Source organism: Mustela nigripes, chromosome 13 (genome assembly GCF_022355385.1).
Source record: "Mustela nigripes isolate SB6536 chromosome 13, MUSNIG.SB6536, whole genome shotgun sequence".
NCBI lineage: Eukaryota > Metazoa > Chordata > Mammalia > Carnivora > Mustelidae > Mustela > Mustela nigripes.
In genome coordinates, this window is record NC_081569.1 from 31,844,877 (window position 1) to 31,858,457 (window position 13,581).

The 13,581-nt window shown below is 35.5% G+C and overlaps 1 protein-coding gene across 4 annotated transcripts in view; it reads left to right on the forward strand.

The window, feature by feature from the left end:
* The window catches only part of MYO9A (myosin IXA), a 283,835-nt gene that overhangs the window by 90,778 nt on the left and 179,476 nt on the right, over nt 1-13,581 (forward strand). For all 4 annotated transcript variants that reach the window (XM_059371925.1, XM_059371927.1, XM_059371928.1 and 1 more), the window contains exons 10-11: nt 4,211-4,327; nt 8,053-8,187. In XM_059371925.1, the coding sequence (XP_059227908.1) occupies nt 4,211-4,327; nt 8,053-8,187 (252 nt within the window). The remainder of the gene's footprint in view (nt 1-4,210; nt 4,328-8,052; nt 8,188-13,581) is intronic.

Consider the following 13,581-nt stretch of genomic DNA (forward strand, 5'->3'; position numbering starts at 1 on the left):
GCTTTTTAGGCTGACACTGATCCATTTATTCTATTTTTTGGGTTCTTACTGCCATCAAGTCTATATTTCTTCATTATGTCGTGAGTCTTATGACATAATCTCCAAATTTGAGCGCTCCTTTCTAACAACAGAAAAAGCCAAACCTTTTAAAAAGTTTTGCCCTTCTTTTACATAAAGTTTCAGTACTTTTATATTTTCTTTCGTAACTTTTTTTTTTAAGACTTTATTTATTTATTTGACAGACAGAGATCACAAGTAGGCAGAGAGGCAGGCAGAAAGAGGTGGGGAAGCAGGTTCTCTGCTGAGCAGAGAGCCCAAGGCGAGGCTCGATCCCAGACCCTGGGACCATGACCCGGGCCAAAGGCAGAGGCTTTAACCCACTGAGCCATCCAGGCGCCCTCGTAACTTTTTTCAATATAAAGTATTGAAAATATTAAAATATTATAAAATATAAAATACCTGGGGTGCCTGGGTGGCACAGTCAGTTAAGTATCTGACTCTTGGTTTTGGCTCAGGTTATGAACTCAGAATTGTGAAATCAAGGCCCGTGTCAGGCTCTGCGCTGGGCAATGTGGAGCCTGCTTGAGATTCTCTCCCTTTGCCCCTTCCCTCTTCTGCTCTCTCTTAAAAAAAAAAAAATTCCTAGGGCGTGTAGGTGGCTGAGTGGGTTAAGCCTCTGCCTTTGGCTTAGGTTATGATCTCAGGGTCATCAGGCTCTCTGCTCACAGGGAGCCTGCTTCCCCCTCTCTCTCTGCCTGCTGCTCTGCCTACTTTTGATCTCTCTCTGTCAAATAAATAAATAAAATCTTTAGAAAAAATTCCTTATGTTTATTTACATTTTTAACTTTAAATTCAATTTGCTGTGATGATTTTTATAGATCCTCATTTATTTTTGTTTACATCTGTTTGGTGTATCTATTTTGTGTAGTAAACATTTGAAAATCTTCTTTGTGTTCAGAAATGTTCTAGGCATTATAGGTAAAATAAGGAGTAGTCCTTAAGGATTTTAATATTTTCTGAAGAGCAGTGGAAGAGTCTTAAAAAGTTTTAAGCAGAAAGGTGTCTTATATTTTTATTTTATTTTTTTATTTATTTTAAAAAAGATTTTATTTATTTACTTGACACACAGAGGAAGAAATCACAAGTAGTCATAAAGGCAGGCAGAGAGAGAGGGAAGGGGAAGCAGGCTCTTCGATGAGCAGAGAGCCCGACGCAGGACTCGATCCCAGGACCCTGAGATCATGACCTGAGCTGAAGGCAGAGGCTTAACCCACTGAGCCACCCAGGTGCCCTTATATTTTTATTTTTAAGGGATCAGAGGAGAGTGCATTTTCTATAATTGTGTAACAAACGTAGTGACTTAATATTTTCTGACACTTTCCATGGATCAGTCTGGGCAAAGATTTATTGGGTCCTCTGCTCAGGGTTTCACCAGGCTGAAGGGTGGCTCAGTGGGTTAAAGCCTCTGCCTTCCTGGGATCGAGCCCCGCATCGGGCTGTCTGCTCCGCGGAGAGCCTGCTTCCTCCTCTCTCTCTCTCTGCCTGCCTCTCTGCCTACTTGTGATCTCTGTCTGTCAGATAAATAAATAAATAATCTTAAAAAAAAAAAAAAAGATGTCTGAAGAGGCTGTGATCTCATCTGATACTAAGCATCCTCTTCCTTGTTCACAGGTTGTTGACAGGATTTAGTTCCTTGCAGCGTTAGGATTGAGAGCCCTAATTTCTTGTTGACTGTCAAGGCCCTGCTAAGCAGAGTCTGCTTGTGGTCTAGTACACAACATGGCAGTTTACTTCTTCAAAGGACAGCAAGGGACTCTCTGATGGAAAGGCTCAGTCTCTTTTAAGAGATTTCTCTGATTAAGTCAGCCCAGGATAATTTTCCTCTGGTGAATTTAAAAAAAAAATCAGCTGATTTTGGGCCATAATTACATCTTTTAAATCCCTTTGTCATGTAAGATAAGATAGTTTACTGGAGTGAAATTCATCATATTTATAGTCCTGCCCACACTTAATGGGGGGGGGGGTTATACAGAATATATATACCAGGGAATGGGAATCTTGGTGACCATTCTTAGGCTTCTAACATAGAGGACAAGAATGAATGTGGAAAGATGAGTTTAGAGGCCGTGGTAGTACTCCTGAATATAGAGAGGTTGGCTGCTTTGTCTAGAATAGTGACAAATTGATAGGGAGAAATGGGTGTATTTAAAAAGAGAGACATTTAGGGGTGCCTGGTGGCTCAGTGGGTTAAGCCTCTGCCTTCAGCTCAGGTCATGATCTTAGGGTCCTGGGATCAAGCCCTGCTCAGCAGGGAGCCTGCTTATCCCCCCTTCCCCCCCTCCTGCCTCTCTGCCTACATGATCTCTCTCTGTCAAATAAATAAATATTTTTTAAAAAAGAGAGAGAGACATTTAGATGGTAAAATCAACAGAATCTGGCAATTGTTTGCTTACTGGGAAGCAAGAAGAAAGAAGGAAATACTAAGGATAAATCCTAATTTTCTGACTCACACAACTCTAAGAGTATTGATACCATTCATTGAGATAGGAAACACTCTTGTTTGGGTGGGAAAATGTTAATTGGTATTTGGGTTTACTGAAATTAAGCTGTGATAGGACCACATTTCAGAGAAAAGAGGCCAAAATATAATATTGGGAGTTAATGAAGTAAATAAGTATTATATTGGTATATTTTGGTACATCTGGATTCTGTCTGATTGGTACTTTATGAAAATAGTGTTAATGTAAACTAGATAGGTGGCTCATAGTTTTTAATTTAATGTGAAGATCTGTCTTTTGACTAAAAAATTCAGCCCATTTGTATTTTTTATGCTACTGTGATTTCTTTTTCTATGTTTTCTTTGTCTTATGCTTGTGTTTTAGTTTTAAAATCTTTTACTTTTGCTGAACTAGACCAGTTTGTATTCATTCTTCCCTCTGGAGAAAAACAGAATAGTTGGTTTCTCTGTGTATTTTATGATTGATTTTTTGAGTTTTAAAGATACTTTGTTGATTACTTACCTAAGTATAGAATTCTAGGGTTGCATTCCTTTTTCTCTCAGAAGTTGTGAACATTTTCCAATTCAAGTTTCTGGTGCTGAAGATAGAGAATTTGATAGCATCTTCTCTTTCCTATGTAGGTAATGGTTTAGGTAGTTATTTCTTGGGTTAGAAACTTGGAGCTTTTGTGTTTTTATTCACTGGAATTCAGAAATTCATCATTCGTGTGGTAGATTCTAGTATTATCTACATTTTACAAATGTATAAGCTGTAGCTTAAGAGTTTAAGTATCTTGGGCCAAGGTTACAGTACTTAGAATAAGTAGAAGAACTAGGATTGGAAGACAGCCTAGCTTTTAATCATTATTCTCGATTTCCTCTAAACTTTAGTACAGATACATAAATATGTATCTGAATGTAAAGCTTCAAAATAAATCCCTCGAAATAAATACGTAAGTCATTAGGACTTGTATTCTCTAAGTGGTAGGGCTCAATTCTCTAAAATATGTCCCCCTCCTTTTTTTGGTTGTAGTACTTTCTAAATGTTGATTTTTTTTTTAACTAATAGATTTTATTTTTTAGAACAATTTCAGAGTTATAGAAATTTTAAGCAGATAGTACAGAGAGTTTCCATAAACTGGGAAATGCTTGAAGTGAGGTGAAAAAAGAAATTTTATTACTCCATAATGAAAGAATTATTACTCTATCTGGGGATGGAGAAATCCTTGAGGTTATGGTGAATGACAAGCTTGAGACAACCAGAATGTAACTGTGGTAGTATTATGATTATTTTTTAAGAGTCGAGCAAGGATTCCACAGATAACTGATTCCTGTTTGCCAACAGGTTTATTCCTCTGCCTGGAATAGTCTTTCCCGCTTTTGCTTGCAAGTTTGATTTGTTTGTAAATCTCCTATTACACCTTCTTTACTAGATAAAATGTATACCCTAATTTTCAGATACTGTTTTGAACTGAGTGACCTACATTTTGTTTTCCTTACCTTTTAGTCTAGATTAGAGTTGAGACTAGATTAGTGATTATGGGTGTATGGAAAACTTCAGTTATAGGCTATTTAAATTGAGAGAAAATAAAATTTCTAATTCAGGATAGTAAGCTCTCTTTATTGGTTGAAAGCAAATACACTTTGTTATAGTATCTTTGGTTAGTGCCATTTTCATTTGTTCTCCAACCCTTTTCTTTTTTCTTTTTTCAGGCTGTGACAGTGAGAAATTCCATGGCTAAATCTTTATATAGTGCCCTGTTTGACTGGATAGTTTTTCGGATTAATCATGCACTTCTGAACAGTAAAGATTTGGAGCAAAATACAAAGGTAGACATATGTTGGATTATTATACATTTTTCCTGGAAATTTTTTTAAAATGATATAATTTAATAATATTTAAAAACACCGAATTATGTAGAGTAATAAGTAAGAATTACCTTTTATCTGTATTCCCTGATGTTTCCCTCCTTATGTATGTTATTACCCTGATATTTAGGAAAACTGTTGTTCTGTATGTCTTTCCAGACCTTTTTCTTATGTACATTTCTGTGGGTGTACATTTACAGAATTGCTTTTAAAATTAAAAATAGAATTATGTTATCTGTATTGTTTCTACCTTGTATCTTTTTTTTTTACTTGATATGTCTTGAAATAGGTCTGGATTTCATTATTTTTAATAACTTTATAGTATTATATAGTATGCCTGTATACCATAAATTTCCCCATAAAAATATATTACATTTGTTTTATTGTTATAAATGATGATGTAACAAATATTCTTTGTGTACATTTCTTTAGGATAAAATCCTCAAAATGAATTGCTGGATTTAAGAATATATACATTTTAGAATTTTGTTAGCTACTGCTAAATTGCTTTTCAGAAAAGACTGCACTTCCACTGGTAGTGTATGAAAATGTCTATTTCCTTACACCTTTACTCACATTGGATATTATCAGTCTTTTCATCTACTAATCTGAGTAAGAGGACTATCCCATTTTATTGTCCTTTTTTTCAGTGATAGATAAAAGTCAAGTATTTCCCATGTTTTTTCATCATTTCATTATATATCCTGCTATTTTTATTTTGTTTATTTTGTCTTTTTGTTACTTCTTTCTTGGAGTTACTGTGGTTATTGCAGAGATTCATAGTTTGATAAATATTGCATATATTTTCTCTTGACTTTTAAGATTTGTTTATGTTGTGTTTTAGGGCCCATATTAAATTTTTGTGCAGTTAATTCTGCCATTCTTTTCATTTTTTAATATTGTGTTATGTTAATCACCATACAGTATATCATTAGTTTTTGATATAGTATTTCATGATTCATTGTTTGCGTATAACATAACTCCAGTATTCACTGCAATCTGTGCCCTCCTTGATACCCATCACCAGACTCACCCATCCCTCCCACCGCCCCTCCCTTCTAAAACCCTCTGTTTGTTTCTTCCTTTATTTTCCTGGGTTTTATTTGTTTTTCTTATGTTGGAAGCCCTTTTGCAGCCCCAGATTGTAAAAACATTTATTCTCATACTTATAGAATTTAATTTTTTCTCTTTGGGTTTTTTCCCCCATTGGAATTTATTTATTTATTTAAGATTTTGTTTTTAAGTAATCTCTTACATTCAATGTGGGGCTTGAATTCACAACTCTGAGATCAAGAGTCACATGCTCCACTTATTGTGCCAGCCAGGCGCCTCTGGAATTTATTTCTTAATAAGACAGATTTTTTTTTTAAGATTTTATTTATTTTATTTGACAGAGATCACAAGTAGGCAGGGAGGCAGGCAGAGAGAGAGGGAGGAGGAAGCAGGCTCCCTGCAGAGCAGAGAGCCCGATGCGGGGCTCGATCCCAGGACCCTGGGATCATGACCTGAGCCGAAGGCAGAGGCTTTAACCCACTGAGCCACCCAAGCGCCCCTAAGACAGATTTTTGATAATTAAATAATTTCAAATCCATTTTTCTCAGCAACATTTTATGGAATAGTCTGCATCTTTAGGGTGATTAAAATGTCATCTTTATTACTTAATCTTCCTGTCTTAAATGTAAAACAGTTCTAATATTAATTTTTTATTGTTTGATTAAGCCTACAGTTAGAAAATTGTAATAGAAATCTAATTTACCAAATGGACTTATTTTTGAAGGTCATTACTTGTACTCTTTTCATAAGGGCTTAGAATTAGCAGAATCAATTAAAGGAAATGATCTTTTTTTATTTTTAAAGATTTATTTATTTGAGAGAGAGAAAGAGTGCAGGTGCATGCAGGGGGAGGGGCAGAGGGAGAGAGTCTCAAGCAGACTTCCAGCTGAGTGCAGAGCCCCCACATGGGGCTGTAGATCCTGTTATCCATGAGATCATGACCTGAGCCAAAATCGTGAGTCAGAGGCTTAACTGACTGAGCCACGCAGGTACCCCAAAGAAAACACTGTTAATGGAGACTTTAAAAAAAATATCTTCTCTTGGGGCACCTGGTTTGGCTTAGTCATTTGGGCAGCTGACTCTTGGTTTCAGCTTGGGTCTTGGTCTTGGGGTCCTGGGATTGAGCCCTGTTTGAAGCTCCATGGTCCACAGTCCCTCTGCTTGAGGATTCTTTCTCTCTCCCTCTGTTCCTCTCCTTCCACCTCCTCCCTCCTTGTGCTCTCCCTCTCTCTCAAATTTCTTAAAGAAATCTTTAAAAAAAACCAAAAAACTCCTAGTATTTATTACTCATTATATTAGTTTGCCCAGCATCTCTCTTAGTAATAGTGGAGAAAGATTGTTTTCATTTAACTAAAATTGTCATGTAACTATTTTAAGAATGAGGTGAGGTGGTGAGAAGAATGCTGGCTTGGTGGTATTAGAGCTGATTCCTTATTATCCATAGTAAGAAGTTAGAATAAAGTTTGTAGGGGCAAAATATCAAGACAGAAGAACAAGCATTTGTATGCTATATTGTACTGTTTTATACCAAATAGATAAAAGATTTGAGTGTTGGCTTTAGGGAGCAGAAATGGACAAAGAAGAAGGGATTGGTTTTTTTTTTTTTTTTTTTTAAAGATTTTATTTATTTATTTGTCAGAGAGACAGCGAGACAGCGAGCGAGAGCGAGCACAGGCAGACAGAGAGGCAGGCAGAGTCAGAGGGAGAAGCAGGCTCCCTGCGGAGCAAGGAGCCTGATGTGGGACTCGATCCCAGGACGCTGGGATCATGACCTGAGCCGAAGGCAGCTGCTTAACCAACTGAGCCACCCAGGCGTCCCGGGATTGTTGTTTTTTGTTATAATTTTTTAGAACTATTTGTACAATTTTTTAAAAAATAAAAATTAAAAAAAATTGGGGCACCTGGTGGCTCAGTCAGTTGAGCATCTTACTCTTGGTTTTAGCTCTGGTCATGATCTCGTGATTTGGGATCAAGCCCTGAGTCAGGCTCCACACTCAGCAGGGAGTCTGCTTGAGGATTAATCCCTCTGCCCCTCCCCCACTCTCTTTTTCTGTAAAATAAATAAGTCGTTAAAAAGATTGTTTTAAAAATTGGAGAAACCCACATATTCTGATACTTGGTTTCATACTTGGCTTGCACAAGGGTGATTAAACATACTAGTTTAGCTTGGTTTGTAAAGCAGAATTCTTTTGGGGTATAGGAGTGAAAGTAGGAAAACTTGAATGGTGTTCTTTGCATAACCTGGAATACCCTAGAAAAACCTAGCTTTAGGTTATTTTTTACTTTCCCATAAGGTGATTCCTTCTATTTCTTTGTCTCTTGGAATTTAGGGATTTCTGAGATTGAGATAACAGGCCACTAACTCTGCTTTGAACATTTTTGTAAATAGTTTATTACATGTGTTAAAATTTTGGATGTGTTTTTATAATTGGGATAAAAAGAAAAAGGTGAACATAAAACTAAAATGGTTTTTATTTTGTGGAATATTTTGGTTGAACACTGGCTCCCCCAAATTTCCTGTCCACTGTTGCAGAAGAACTTTGAGCATTTTGTTACCTATATTGTGGATATTATTTGTGAAATAAATTTGAGGATCATTTTTTAACCATCATAAATTTTTTCCTATTTTACAGACTTTGTCCATTGGTGTTCTTGATATTTTTGGGTTTGAAGATTATGAAAATAACAGCTTTGAGCAGTTCTGTATTAATTTTGCTAATGAACGTTTACAACACTACTTCAATCAGCATATTTTTAAATTGGAGCAGGTGAGTACTTAAATGCATATGCTTTCCCCCCTCCCATTGTTTCACCCACTTATCTTCACACACATATATACTATATAAATTTTGAGTCATAATTACAAGCGTTTTAAATTTTACACTTCCGTGAAGATACTGGAGTCTTCATGTCCATGTTAGCAAATGAAAAATCCGAGCATAGTTATTGAGCCATACGATATGGGGTTTCCTTTTTTTTTTTTACCCCCCTAGACTTGAGGTAGATTAAAAAATACATACTTGCTTGAGTATACCTTTGAATGAAAAGATGCATGAGCTTGGTTTGGGTTTCTGTTGGTGATTTTTAATTGCTACCATGTTTTTATTTTTTTCAATTGCTACCAATTTTTTAATTTGCTTTTAATTCAATTAAAAGTTGAATTTTTAAAATTCAGTTAATTCAAAAAATTTTTAAAAATTTTTAAAAAATTCAAAAATTCAAAAAAATTCATTAAAAAAATTTTAATTGCTACCAATGCTAAGGCTAAATATGCTTGTTTGATTGTTTTGGTCTCTTAATCCAGTTGATTGCTTTGGTGTCTTCTTTATCTGTGGGGTAGAGGAGTTTTTAGTAGAATCTTGAATCAGTTTAGAGTACAGATATAGGGGAATAGGTTGGTGTGGAGAGACCAGAATGGGTAACTAGATATTTCTTGGGAGAAGCTCAGATTGATTTAGAGTCAAAAGAGTGAGGCATCAGTTTCCATGAGAATGCTTACGGTAAATGCAGGGTCAGTGAAAACATGGGTTCCTCCTCTAAACCAAGTTTCAAGTTAGTAACAAGTTGAGATTGTGGTCCACAATTTCAGTTTGTATAGGAGGATATAAACATTTATCTCAAGGGAAATGGTGAAGAAATGCAATGAACAGGAGGATTAAAACAGGTCTATAAAATAAACAAAAATATCTTATCACTGGGGCTTGTTGCCCTCTGTCCTACCTTTAAGTACATCAGTTTCGCTTAAAGGGTTAGGGGACTGATTAACAGTAGCACAGGCAGCACTAGTTTTGGCCATCTTGATAATGCTTAAAATGTTTATTACATAACTTTTTAGCTAGACCCTCTGATGGAACTATTAAAAGGTAGGCAATACTATTTGTTATAATATTAGCTAACATTTATGTGGTACTTACTATTTATTAGGCAGGTGCTATTTTTATTCTAGTTTTACAGATGATACCTAAAGTCAGTATTCAGACCTTAACACTCTTGCTCCATAATTTTTGCTTATACCCAAAAACTGGGCTGGGATTGGTCTACTTGACTCATTCTGGTGTTCTTTTAGCTAGATCATGCTAAACTGGTATTTTTTTTTATCTCTTGCAAATGGATATATATATGTACTGAAGGATTGGAGAAATGCATTTTGTTGACTGTGTGCTGTGTTTTACAAAGAAAAGGTATTCTCTGACTATTACTGAAATTATTTTTACCTTTTCTAGAAGTGTTGATTAGACATTGAGAAGTCATAAGAGATACTTTGCCTAAAAACATGTATAAAAAATAAAACCTTGTAGTTTATGGAAAATCTGTTCAGAACTACTTGGGGGTTGGGTGATTTTTATTTGCTACCCTGAATATCATAATTTTGGGCAGTGTGTTGGAATTATGGATCAGAAGACTTAGATTCTAAGATACACCTTGTTTTTTCTTTGAAGTTTCAGTATTCTCTTCTATAATTTAATGTAGTGGGTATGCTTTTGCTATAATTTATAGAAAGTTTGGAGATGTTACACCTCTTTGCCATCTCATCTATTTTATTCTTCCTTTCTCTCCCTTCTTGTATTTTTTCACTTAAAATTGATTTGCTGGGAATAAGAGATTTAAGGCAGTTGAAATATTAACTGTTTTATTTATTTGTATATCGGTGGTACCTAGAATGAGATGGGTTTACAAAGAGTATTTGTTAAATTCAACTGAATACAAAATCATTTAAGTAGATAAAACTTTTTGAAAAAGAAGGTAGAAATAGAAAGTTATCAACTATGCTTTGGATGAAACATCTTGAAAAAATTTTTTATTTTTATTATTTTTAAAAATTAACATAGTATATTATTTGTTTCAGGGGTACCAGTGCGTGATTCATCAGTCTTATGCAATTCACAGCACTCACCATAGCACATACCCTCCCCAATGTCCATTACCCAGCTACCCCATTCCTCCCCCACCCCTCCACTCTCGCAACCCTCAGTTCATTTCCTGAGATTAAGAGTCTCTTATGGTTTGTCTCCCTCTCTGGTATTTTATTTTTTCCTTTCTCCCATGATTCTCCACCTTTTTTCTCAAATTGAAAATTTTGAATACTAAGGTAAATTTTGTCCAGAAATGTCCCATCAGTTGCCCTGCAGGATGATAAGTGCCATAGAAGGTTAAAGTAGTGATATAAAGGATGAAGTTGATTAGAATTTCCTACAAGTCTACTGAGATTTCCCGGGTGTGGGAATTGATTCTGGAATATAGTTTTGAATAGAAGGTTGAATTTAACAGATTGTCAATGGGAAGAAAATATTTTAAACAAAGGTAACAATATCCTTAAAATTGTGAGGCATAAAACAGCATGGTACTTTTGAGGAACTGAAAATAGCATAGCTAAAATACATGATATAACAATGGAGACAAGGAGGGAAATAAGTTTTTGAAATATCCTTGGGGCATATAGTTTTGGGCTTTATATGTCATGTAGAGGAGATTGGAATATTTCTTTTAGAAAATGAAGAGTAATTTGAAATATATTTAGCAGGGTGTTTGAACTGTGGAAGATGGACTGAAGAGAGGGTAAAATACCTGGAGAGAAGGACATAATACATAAGCCAGTTGAAGTAGTGTGAGTGTGTGATTCTGAGTCTTGAATCACAGATATATGTAAAGAGAATGTGGAATGAGAGACAGACCAGAAGAAGTTTCTGTGATTTGGTTTAAATAACTGTTGTTATTTATAATACTGCTCTCTTTTCCTTTACTTGCTCAAAATTATCCTTCAAGTCATTGACTTATCACTAAATTGAGTAACAGTCATGTGTCACACACTGTGCTAGGCCTTGAAGACAGAAAATTTAGAGTGCAGGAATCTTATCTGAGATGTTTATTATCTAGTGAGGTTTTTTGTTTGTTTGTTTGTTTGTTTATTTCTGTCACTTTGGGGGATGTCAGACTAGAAAATTTTGACCAAATTGCTTTGTAGAACACCTAAAAAGAATGAACAAGATATATTTGAAGGTATTGGGGTACATCTAAATAAGTGAAATTCTTCAGGCCTTATATCTGTAGGAAGGAAACCCAGGGAGAGGAGCCCAGCATTTTTGGACTGCTTTGTTGCTAAAGACATTTCTCTGTTCTGATAGAGAGGTACTGATTCTGAAAGAGCCAGGCGTGTGATTCTGAGAGAATGAAGATAGTTTTCTCCAGATTCAAGAGCAAGGAAGAACCCGCTGATAATTCCTATAGACTTTCTGCTTGAGATCTTAAAGGGTTACATCTTAGAAATAAACCAGAAATAGATCAGGCATCTTAGGAACTGAAGCCCAGTTTAAAATCTCCTCATTTCCAATTGGGTTAAAAGAGTATAGAATTCCTGATGTTCTTAGCTACCTGCCAAGAACAAGTTCACTGTCCAGTGGAGGAAGAGATCATCCTAGTGCTAAAATTATCTGTATGATTTTTTCATATACAGGATCAGGCATTCAGTTTCTTTCTTTCTTTTCTTTCTTTCTTTTTTTTTCTTTTTAAAGATTTTATTTATTTGCCAGAGCACAAGTAGGGAGCAGCAGGCAGAGGGAGAAGCAGGCTCCCTGCTGAGCAAGGAGCCTGATGCAGGGCTTTATCCCAGGACCCTGAAATCATGACCTGAGCCAAAGGCAGATGCTTAACTGACTGAGCCACCCAAGCATCCCCAGCATTTAGTTTTTTAACTGAGAATTTTTTTTTTAAAAGACAAACATGGAGAGAAAACAACATGAATAAAAACCAAGAGAAGTGAGACAATAGGACTGTACCATAGGAGGTCCAGGAAATGCTCTTAACAGAAATGAACTTTAAAATATTAGTGGTTTGAAGATTTTTTTGACGGTAATATTTTTATTAAAGAATTACAAAGAAATTCCAAGCTTAAGAAAATCTAGAACTAGGGATGCCTGGGTGGCTCAGTTGATTAAGCAGCTGCCTTTGGCTCAGGTCATGATCCCAGTGTCTTGGGATCGAGTCCCACATCAGGCTCCTTGCTTGGCAGGGAGCCTGCTTCTCCCTCTGCCTCTGCCTGCCTCTCTGTCTGCCTGTGCTCGCTCTCTCTCCCTCTATCCCTGACAAATAAATAAATAAAATCTTTAAAAAAAAAAAAAAAAGAAAATCTAGAACTAAATGAAGAATGCAATGAAAGTTTTAAACATTTAGATAGAGCTTAAGAGAGGATTAGTGATTTGGAAGATAGGCCACAAGAAAATACCAGACTGATGAAAAAAGGAAAATACAAATAGTATAAGAGACATACGGAGCATAGTGAAAATGTCTAACAAAAGTCTAAGAGAAATTCTGGAAAGATGTATGTGAGAAAAGAGTGAATAGGGTAGATACTATATTTGAAAAGATAATGGTTGAGAATTTTTCCAAAACTTAACACACAAAAGAAAAAGATCCTACATTTGAGAGGCTGTGTGAATTCAAAGCATCTGAAATACAAAGATAGTCATATAGTAAACCAAAGACAGTGAAGAAATCTCAGAAGCATCTGGGGGTTGGAGATGGGCAGTAGGAAGCAGTACCCTTAAGGAAGCAACTGTAAGAGTAAAACTCAGGCTTTTAGGGCAAGCAGTGAATGACAGAAGACAATTGAATATTTTCCTTAAAACTGAAGTATGTTATTTGGGCAGTAGCTAAATTATCCCTACAGCAGCTCAGAGATGTACGAAGGAATAAAGAGCAGTGAACATTGTAAAGAAAAAACAAAAAGGGAGCATTGGTGGTGGTGAATCTAAATGAATACTAAATCTAAAATCTAAATCTAAATTTAGAATTAACTAAATTAGGCAAAGATAAAAATATCTTTTGTGATTTAATGTTTATGTAGAAGTAAAATGAATGTTCAGTAGCATTTAAGTCAGGAAGATAGTACATGGAATTTAAGATACTGTAAGATCTTTGTATTAAAGGTTAAGTTCTAGAAGATTTTTTTTGTTAGACATTGATAAGTAAAGATACATGTTGTGATTTTAGGATAACCACCAAATAGTAAATGAATTTAAAAATTGTCAAGTTAGTATGGGGAACAAGTAAAGTAAAAACTCCAACAGTTCAAAAGAAACCAAGAAAGAAGCATAAAACTGTATCAGGGAAGCAGGACTAATAGTAAATAGTAAGATTGTTGTGTTAATCCCACAAAATATCAGTGA